At 34.5% G+C, this 10,751-nt stretch overlaps 1 protein-coding gene across 1 annotated transcript in view; it reads right to left on the bottom strand.

Moving 5' to 3' along the window:
• Positions 1 to 2,598: 2,598 nt before the first annotated feature.
• LOC121384262 (transcription initiation factor IIB-like) overlaps positions 2,599 to 10,751 on the bottom strand; it is a 19,200-nt gene continuing 11,047 nt past the window's right edge. The window contains exons 4-10 of the mRNA XM_041514576.1: positions 9,857 to 9,967; positions 8,144 to 8,230; positions 7,344 to 7,473; positions 6,854 to 6,963; positions 5,357 to 5,451; positions 3,971 to 4,047; positions 2,599 to 3,141 (exon numbers count right to left, since the gene is read on the bottom strand). Of these exons, the coding sequence (XP_041370510.1) occupies positions 3,008 to 3,141; positions 3,971 to 4,047; positions 5,357 to 5,451; positions 6,854 to 6,963; positions 7,344 to 7,473; positions 8,144 to 8,230; positions 9,857 to 9,967 (744 nt within the window). The 3' untranslated portion in view covers positions 2,599 to 3,007. The remainder of the gene's footprint in view (positions 3,142 to 3,970; positions 4,048 to 5,356; positions 5,452 to 6,853; positions 6,964 to 7,343; positions 7,474 to 8,143; positions 8,231 to 9,856; positions 9,968 to 10,751) is intronic.

Below are 10,751 nucleotides of genomic sequence, written 5' to 3'. Positions count from 1 at the left end.
ACTACATTGGGAACCAATCAAATAATTTGCGAACATTAGCCAAATGTTCACTGGCTGAACTTAGGGCTGTTGTATCTGCTAGACAATAAAATGGTTTGTTTTTAAAGTGGTAAATACCAGTATTGATATATTATTTATTAAGTAAGCGAGAAAGAATAATACAAAAACAAAAATCATTTTTATTAGTGTATTGTTAAATGAGACATTTCTTTCTTTTTAAGGATCTTTTCACCTTGTAATGTAAAAATCATTTTGTGGATGCTAGGACGAAGTAAAGTTGCTGTAACAAGACCACACATTCAATATGGTACAAGTAGTCCAACTCTGCCACCTACATAAATAGGTAAGCACACATTAAATTATAAAATATAACTACTTTAACGAATATCAGACATAAAACATGAAGTAAGTAAATAAGATGAATAAGCATAGGTAGACTCATGTGGCAAATCTAGAATCAACAGAATCTTAAATCGGAGTTTGGGTGAAGCGAAAATTTAACCAAATTAACTTGTGCTGTCCTGAGCACACACCTCAGCTAGCTGGGCTGTCTGTTCAGGAGAGTGGATTAGTGGTTAGTTAGGTTCAATCCATGTCGGTGGGCCCATTGGACTATTTCTAGTTCCAGTCATACTCAGTCAAAAATGAATAGAGCAACACAGAAACAAACTAACAATCATTGTCAGATTCTTTCATGTCAACAGTCTTTCACCCACATCCACTGAATTTTTTTTCTTTAAAAAACATCTAGTCCATCCCACAGGGAAAACCTTTTTTTCATACTATAGGATTTACTACAAATTATTTATTTCGGAGCTGAATGATTTGTAAATTGCATACAAAAATAGTGGGTTTTTTAATTTCCAAAACACTTTTACTTTTCTTCTTACATCAAACTAAACAAATTATTTACCTTTTTTTTATTTTTTATATAGAATGATGGTATGGATTATAGTTAATGGACAGATATACAGATCAAAATAATGTGTATCACAACCTACAGGGGTAAACAAGTCCTTCCAAGAACATTTAAGTAATCTGGGTCTAGATTTTTGAAGCTATCTTAGTGCTATGATATCGTAAAAACGTTGTTGACTATGTCAATATAGCGTGTGTTGTAGTGATGCCATAGCTTATGACGGTTTTAAAATATCACAACGCTAAGATACCTTTGAAAATTGGTAGCCTGGAGATGCTGATACCATACCCCTCTATTTCCATCAAAAAGTAAAACAAACAGGAAAAAGTTACCACTATATCATATTGTAAGTCTCAAATCGAACCAATTTGTTCATTTTAACAGTTGATTTGCTATACATACATGTAGTTCATTCTATACACTGAAATTTATTAATACAATACAGGGGGAAATAACGGAACTTTACAATCAGTGCGTTCTAACCAGTAGTTTGTTGTAAGTGTGTTCATTCTAAAAGTACTTTACTGTAGTTAGTCTTAAAGCACTACAGCAGTCACCTTTGATACATTATATACAATATATACAAGATATAAATTGTAACAGTTAGTCGTTTATATAATACACAAAAAAAAAGGTATTTACTAAATGGTTAATGAAAAAATTTAAAAAAGAAATGATTAACAATCAATTTTTGTTTAAAATATTTCACAAATAAATGTTTCTATAAGACCTAACAATTTTTATGACCATTTTAAACCTATGTTTCAAGACATATACAATACTCAATTTCCTGGGAGTTTTCTTCCTGACAAACTTTGGCCACATCAGATCTAGAAGTTGTCTTCAACCAGTAAAAACAATATCGTTTAAAGAAAAATGCAAGTTAAAGAGTGAAGAATGACAAAGGACAATGCGTTTATAATCATGAAAGGCACAGGAATTCAAAACTAAAATGGAGCACAAATATATCAATTTCATAGCTTGAATGTCAAATTCAATACAATCTGGCAAGGGCTTATGAAACTATAGTTTAAACTCAGCCAATGCTTGTAACACTATTATTTAAGCTGAAAGTACATGCAACATAGATCATTATTATACATAGTCTTTGCTTGTAAAGCTATAAGCTGAACTCAAACTGCATGCAATTGAGCATGTAATGATAAAATAATAAAGTTTTACCTCAGCTACCATATCAAGAATTCCATGGATTTAAATGTCTTGCCTACCATAAACAATTTCAGTACACAGAGATGAACATCCATAGGTGCAACTATAAACCAAGTTTCATTAGCCTAGGATTTATTATAATAGTTTGTGAGAAACTATCTAAACTTTTAAACATTTTTGACACTTTCGCCACCACCAGAAAAGTATTACCTGTATCTCACCTTACTTTGTATAAGCAAGACAAACATGGGCCTGTCCTGATAATAGGACCTGAATTCAACTTCATGCCATAGAGCCCATGCTAATAAAACTTTGAAATTCAGAACTCAAACATATACACATCATAGGAACCAGATGGTCCACCCAACTAGACAATTAAAACGTTTTTTTGTCTTACTCTATATAAATAAAGATAAAAATATGGTTTGTGCCCACCCACCCCATAAGAGACTGTGCCCTCTCTATAGTGACTCTGCCCACCCCCCCCCCCCCCCCACCCCCCACCCAATATTGTTCCTACAGGCCTGCATGACATTTAGACTAACACCTCTGTAACACCATTAGGTAACAGTATCAGTTTGAATTTAAACGCCACTTCATAATCATGTCTTTACTTTTAAAAGCTGGACCTTGAATTCAGACGGTAAAACTGTTAACAAGCACTGGGTCAGTTTATTACCACAAATCCTCCTGGGCGGCAATGACATCAATATGCATATAAATTAGGCACTATTTACAGTTGGTGTGTTATTCCCCACAGCTTAACACTGCATGGATTTCCGTTAGCTTTTAACAGGCTTACAGATCTGTTCCCACAACGGCCAAAAGCATTTAACTGGACAGGTGTGGTTGTTTGGGTAGCATGTCGGAACAGACAATAAGATCTATCGAGATCCATTCTGTTGGAAACCCAAGTCTTCACTGTGTGGGGAGGTGCTCAATCGGTGTGAAGAATTTGAAGTCCTCTGGGAAGAGTTTGTGTGCCTGCGGATACATCAGCTTGTACGACTGTCGGATTGTTACATCAGCCACTCCAGCAATATCTCCAATTTCTAAATAAAAAACAAATTAACAAAAAATAATATTAAATATAAACTTGCTACATTAAAAAGCTGCTTTATTAAAAGTAAAGAGAGGGTGTTCAAACTGGTCAAAAAATAAGTTTAAAGCTTTTTAACAATGTAGTTTATACTCTTTTTTTTAACAATTTGAAGATTTTTTTTTTTATAATACATAGGCAAATTCAGTTTTTCTTACCAAAATAAAACATATTAAACACTCACTAGAAATGTTATGCACTAGTTTACTAAGCTTTTTGGCAAATGCATTACAAAACACTCAAAAGCAGTTAGCAATTTCATGACTGGAACTTCACTGCTGTAGGAAGCTGGGAAGCACATGCCCTCCTCTCCCCCCACTTTGTAGCAGCAGCGATAGTCTTTATATATTTATACATGTATTTATATAAATATATGTGTGTGTGTGTGTGTGTATCTCCCCACTTTTTGGCACCTTCCTACACCTGTGAACTTTAAACTCAGAAAAGGAGTGGGTAAATGGTATGTGGTGTAACAAACAAAAATCACCATGGTTAGATTACTCAGATAATGCTGCATTCATTAGGAGTCGTGAATATTGTATTTCCAAATTGACAGGTTGTGACGAGTGTTCGTGTGGCGAAATAACTTGTGAACTGGGGTAGGATTTTGGAAAAATAATGAATTGGGGTGTATGAGATTGGACTGACTGCAAATTGTCTATAAATCGCCTGAACGCTCTCCACTTGGTGTAGTCTTGTTCACAATTTGGAACTTATCAATTAACAAGCACCAAATGAATGCAGCACAATGTTTATTGCTGTCACCACCAGCAATAACTCACCTCTCTGTGTCTTCTTCTCTTCTGATGCTTGAGAAGCCATGTATATAGCGGCAGCAGCTACAGAGATGGGACTGCGACTGAAATATGAAATAGTGTGTGATGAAAAGCTCATCAAAAACTGAAAAGTCTCAAGACAAAAAAACTAAAGAATCCATATCAAATATAAGAATAATGTTTTCATGATCCTTTTCAAAGCAAATTATATTTCAGTTAGTGAAAGGTGCTTTAATTTATTGTTTAAATAATATGTATATATACACGTTAAAAAGCACATCCAATTGACCGTTGGATTTTGTACTGTCATAATGGCAAATGGTTCCGTGCAGAACAAACAGATTAAAATATCCTACAGGAATAGTCGGAAAATCATTATTTATTTCATTTTCGTGTACGCAAATAGAATATTGTCAACCTAGCAAGGCTTTTGCCGTATGACGTCATACAAGATACATGACATCATTTTGTGTAAGACGCTAGCTACATTCTGTCACATTCAAAAAGCGTTTCTAAACTCTAATTCATAAATAAATATACAAGTTTTGTATTGTTATCGCAAAACTAAAAGCTATTTGTGTTTACCATACTTAAACAAATGATTTAAAGAGTATGTTTATTGAAAATCTATTCTGAGATACTCGAGTCGAGTCGGGCTTATATCACGTGACCTATATTTTTGGTCAGTGACCGAAAATATAAAGATTTATCTAGTCATCGTATCTTGTCAATGTATACAGTGATTGTGGGGTAAATATATATATATATATATATATATATATATATATATATATATTAATTACAATTTTAAACAATAAATTAATTTCACTAATTGCAGACTTATTAAAGTGTTTACCTCACATCCTGGTCATTAAATGTTTAACCTGAATGGTCAGACCAATGGATCAATGCATATTTTATTTTATCTGATATTAGAATGTGCAATACACGTTTTTAAAAAATGGGGGCGGGAGGTAGCCCAGTGGTAAAGCATTCGCTTGATGCGTGATCAGTCTGGAATCGATCCCCATCAGTGGGCTATTTCTCATTCCATCCAGTGCACCACAACTGGTATATCAAAGGCTATGCTATGTGCTCTTCTGTCTGTGGGATGGTGCATATAAAAGATCCCTTGCTACTAATGGATAAAGGTAGCGGGTTTTCTCTCTAAGATTCTATGTCAAAATTACCAAGTGTTTGACATGCAATAGCCAATGATTAATAATTCAATGTGCTCTAGCATAGCAAAACAATTTTTTTTTTGGAGACAGACACGGAGGAGGGGAGAGGGAGAGGGAGAGAGAGAGAGAGAGAGAGAGAGGGAGAGGGAGAGGGAGAGGGAGAGGGAGAGGGAGAGGGAGAGGGAGAGAGAGAGATTGTGTGTGTGTATACCCTGGCACAAGATCCATATCCACTGCTTTTCTGGCAATGTGTGTAGCTCCCTTCTGCACATGGTTAGGCAGTTGAAGATTTGAACAGAACCTAGACTGAAATGAACAGGAGGAAACAAAATAATGACAACAAAATGAATATTTATATATGATTGTGCAATAACATAAAGACATGAAAACTATCATTTCAACTTAATGTAGGGGGCAGGACGTTAAGTCCATTGGGCTATTTCTCGTTCCAGCCAGTGCGCCACAACTGGTGTAACAAAGGCTGTGGTATGTACTATCCTGTCTGTGGGATGGTGCATATAAAAGATCCCTTGCTGCTAAATCGAAAAGAGTAGCCCATGAAGTGGCGACAGCGGGTTTCCTCTCAATATCTGTGTGGTCCTTAACCATATGTCCGATGCTATATAACCATAAATAAAATGTGTTGAGTGTGTCGTTAAATAAAACCCATACTTACATTCCTAACTTAAGACTAGCAAATCTCCACTCTTTTAACTACATGCTAATTGTACAGATGACAACTTTAAATGATTTATAAGGATCGGGCCCAAGAAAGATATATAATTTAAAATAGTATCAAAGCAGGCTCTTCCCCACAAACTAAAAATTCAGTGCTTGACTAATATTTCTCCCACCCCTAGCCGTGCAAGACAGGCGTATTCCATGATGTCAGCCCATGTGGAATAAATCGATCTCGCATGACCACGTGACTTCTGTTGTTTGAGCTGATATTAACATTGGGTGACGGCAACATAACGCAAGAAATGCTTTTTATATTTCATAAAAACAAGGAAACCTGCTGTCATGAAATTATACTATCATTTTTGGTTTATACTTTTAGTATTAACATTACTTTTAGGTTTATACTTTTAGTATAAACCATTTTTGGTTATGATATTTTCAATGGTTATGATTATTTTATTGTAAGATAAAAAATAAAAAATTGATTTTTTTCACGTTTTCTCAAAATGCTTGTTTTTCATCTACTGGATGGGAGAAAAATAATCCTCCATTATGTATCTATGCAAGCCTCATCCCATGACAACAAATTATGTACCTTCGGGTGGAATAGCCCTGTCTCACATGGACACATATGATGGATTCTTTTAATATACAGTGAAACCTCTCAAAACCAGACCCTCTGTAAACCAGGATTCCCTGAAAAACTGACAGTTTTCATGGTCCCTTTCTAAATATCAGTGCAGAAAGAACTGCTCTAAACAGGATACCTCTTAAACTGGATGATTTACTTGGTATATAGGTTGTCCAGTTTGGAAGAGTTTCACTGTATTTAATTTATTCTATTCGTTTTAGAAATGGGGATATAATGTTGGTTGTTTCGGTGTTCCTGGGGATAACCGTCTCATATACAAAGCATGTTAGATTTTTTTTAGAGAGGAAACCAAAAATACTGCAACATATAAAGCTATATTTTCCCTTTTTGTTGAAAAACCTCCCACTAAGGTTAATTTTAAGTAAACTGTCGTACCATGAAGTCACCAGTTGTAATCAGATCCACATTTGTCTCCAAGGTCTTGAGAATTAGCTTGAAAACTCGTCCTATTTCCTTCTTTGAGATTTTTGAGACAGCACAAATTTCTGAAAATAAAAGGTGGTAATTTTTCTTTTGACATTTGTAATTTGTATAAGTATACACACAGATTAAAATGTCTTTAAGAAGGTGAAATACAAAGCAAATAATTTTATGTTCATTGGTGGATTCTGAGATGAATGAATGAATGAATGAATGAAATATTTAACGATACCCCAGCATGACTAAAGAGATGACGGAATACTGAAAATATTTAGTAAAATGAAAAGAAAACTCTGAATCTCATTAATATGCAATTACCAGAATAATCTCTCAGGCAAACTGTTTAGGACATATATTCACCAGGTTCATTTACAACTCATACTTGCCAAATAACAACTTAAACCCAATCATGACTTAATTTTTTTTAGAAATTAACAAAACTTACCTTTGAATGTCCTTGGAACTCCTTCCTGTCTGCAAGCTATGTACATACAGGCCGAGGCAATAGCATCATTACTCCGACCTTTCAGTGATTTGCCTTCGTGCACCTGCTTGAACAGGGTATTACCTCGATCCTGTTGAAATGTAAAATAATTTTATCCCACTATGTTTTGTTTTTGGTATACTATATAAAGACAATGTCAAGATTGTAGTAGAAACTGTTTTTATCAGTGTGTATGTTCTGGTAATTGCTTTTGGTACTGTGTCGGTAAAATCACTCAACCGAAATACTGTTTCTCATGATTATTATTCGTTTACGACTATTCAATGAAAATAATACATATATAATTATTTTTTTTTAAGTTTCCGATGGGTTCCCACGATCACAAGGCACAGAACCAAAAAGGTGTTTCCATGGAACATTTTGTTGCAAAAAATCATGATTTAGCAATATTTCTAGTCAATGGAAAATTGATTAGCAACTACTGTTTAATGTTTTAAAATTCAGTAGCGATCTCTGAAACTTGTGAAGGGAATCAAGAAGCAATACTGAACAAAATGTTCACTGGTTTCCCATGAAATTTGAAATCATATGGCCTGAATTGTTAAAGGTAGTTTGAAAGATTTTCTACAATGATATAAAACATTATTTATGTCCTGTCGAAATTATCAATTTGGATAACTACAACATGTTTCTGGTTGACCTGTCATTCACAATAGGTCACTTTTAAGCTAATGTATGAAACCAACCCATATTATAGCAAAGTCCCCAAACACCTCCCCCTCCTTCATAATTTTACTTACTGCAATCATTTTGGGAAGGTTAAGACGGTCAGCCATTTGGTTGATCTCTCGGAATGCATTTAGCAGTGTTCGGTCAGAGCTATTCATCTAAAAAAAACAAAAAAAAAAAAAAACATTCAATTAGTTAATTCTCAAACTAAATTATCCAGGGAAGCTTAATCTGCACTTTACATGGATCCATTACTTACCTTACTTGCAGGGTGAATTTGTGGAATTAGAAAAAACATTGTTAATGTTAACCACCATCATGTATATGTCACAGTTAATCTGTAGATAATCAGGTAATGTGTATATTACCTGATTTAGATAATATGTACATTAATTGAGTGAATCAGGCAATACACACAGGGCTTCTAGAATTTTTATAAAATCCACTAGCCATGGGATCGGTGATTTAAATTTTTTACTAGCCAGGATTAAAAATTCACTAGCCCTACTTTACTTTAAGTTAATACAATTTTACTAATTAATAGTAATAATCAGATGTCACCTAAAAAAAAAAGTAAAGTGTGTTTTATTTAATGACACCACTAGAGCACATTGATTTTTGTATCTTATCATCGGCTATTGGACGTCAAACATATGGTCATTCTGACACTGTTTTTTAGAGGAAACCCGCTGTCGCCTCATAGGCTACTCTTTTACGACAGGCAGCAAGGGATCTTTTATTTGTGCTTCCCACAGGCAGGATAGCACAAACCATGGAATTTGTTGAACCAGTTATGGATCACTGGTCGGTGCAAGTGGTTTACTTACACCTACTCATTGAGCCTTGCTCAGGGTTTGGAGTCGGTATCTGGATTAAAAATCCCATGCCTCGACTGGGATCCGAACCCAGTACCTACCAGCCTGTAGACCGATGGCCTAACCACGACGCCACCGAGGCCGGTGTCACCTAAAAAGCAAGATAGAGTTTAAACACACTAACATTAGGTGGTGGAGGCAGGATATTCATATTTACAAAATAGACTTAACTGCAGCATTTTACTTTTTTTCACTAGCCGTCGGGCATGGCAATAATAGTTATTTACTAGCCCAACATTGAATATCACTAGCCATGGGAGTGGGGCTAACATAATCTAGAAGCCCTGACACATATTACCTGAAAACAAATCAGGTAATATACATGATCTTATTGTATACAACCTGATTATACAGATTAACTGTAACATATACATACAGTCAGGTTTCACATACACAGCAGATGGAGATGGCACAAATAATACTAGTAATGTATTTATTAAATTAAATGAATGGAACAAACTAGATCCAGAATAAAAGCTAAAGCACATTCTGAACATTATTAAAGTCCTGGAAACTTCTGATGCATAATTGCTACTGGAAAAAGTTTTTTCTTGATTAATAATTATGCATCTGACCGTTTCAGTAAAATACTTCCATTTACTAAATTGTACCATTCATCAAAAATGGATTTGAAGTAAAATTATGTTTTAAATATATTTGTTATTTATTGTATATGAAGCCAAAATGATGGTGTCACAAAGTCTTGTTGTTGATCTAAAGTTACATTGTGACTAGGCTTTCTCTTTTTTGTCCAATGGAGCCAAGCTGCTGGCTTAGCTAAATACTTGAACTGTAGTTTTGATATAGAATGATATTAAACTACCTGTATATACCATTATGCATATAATTAACCCAAACAAAAACAAACCAACAAAGACGATTAACAAAGAATTTAAGACTGGTACATACAGTTCTCCTGTTTCTGTACATGGGTTTCCCGAACTCGTCAACCAAATCCTTTCCACCTGGCATCCCTGTGCCGATTATTGTGGAAAGATCTCCTCCATCCAGTAACTGATTCTGTAAAACAACAAAAACTTTATAAATAATATACATCCAATGACTTGATCAAGATATTTATTAAAAATGTATTTCATTTAAGGAGCCTCAGGATACCCACAGAATTTTCAAATTAAAATTCCCTGTTTATGTTTTCTCCCTTCAAATTTTATTTGAGATATTGATTCCACATCTGCAGAAAATTAATACAGATAGATTTATCATTAGTAATGTCAGAAACACTTATAGATTACTGCTAAATATTAATTTATGTCAGTATTACTCAAAAATAGATGCAGCAAATCTTTTTGCTGATTACGTTTGATTGCGAATTTCACAAATTTCGCAATTCCGATTGCAACAGAGCAATATACTGGGAACAAGAACAGTGTCGTCCAAGTTTGTTAACAATGTTATTTATGAATTTCATTTAAGCGGGATACTAAATTCTCTGGTGGGATACCAGATTTTGAAATGTTAGTATCCAACTGGGATACTGCCCAAAATTTTAATCTCGAACACTGACAGTACCAAGCCAAAGGCTACTGGTTCAAATCCCGGGTTAGACATTGTAAATCATGTTGTGCTAAACGTGAATCTGTATTCATTTAAGGAGTCTCAGGGTACCCACAGAATTTTCAAATTATAATTCCATGTATTTTCCCTGAATATTCTGTTGTAAAAGATTTTTTCCCTGTCTGATATCGATGATTTTATATTGTATACAAGGGCCTCCTGCCACCCCCAATAACCACACCTTCACTTCCAAATACCATAATCAACATATTGTGACAATATATATATA

Source organism: Gigantopelta aegis, chromosome 10, assembly GCF_016097555.1.
Source record: "Gigantopelta aegis isolate Gae_Host chromosome 10, Gae_host_genome, whole genome shotgun sequence".
Lineage (NCBI taxonomy): Eukaryota > Metazoa > Mollusca > Gastropoda > Neomphalida > Peltospiridae > Gigantopelta > Gigantopelta aegis.
This window is presented reverse-complemented; position numbering and strand designations above follow the sequence as displayed.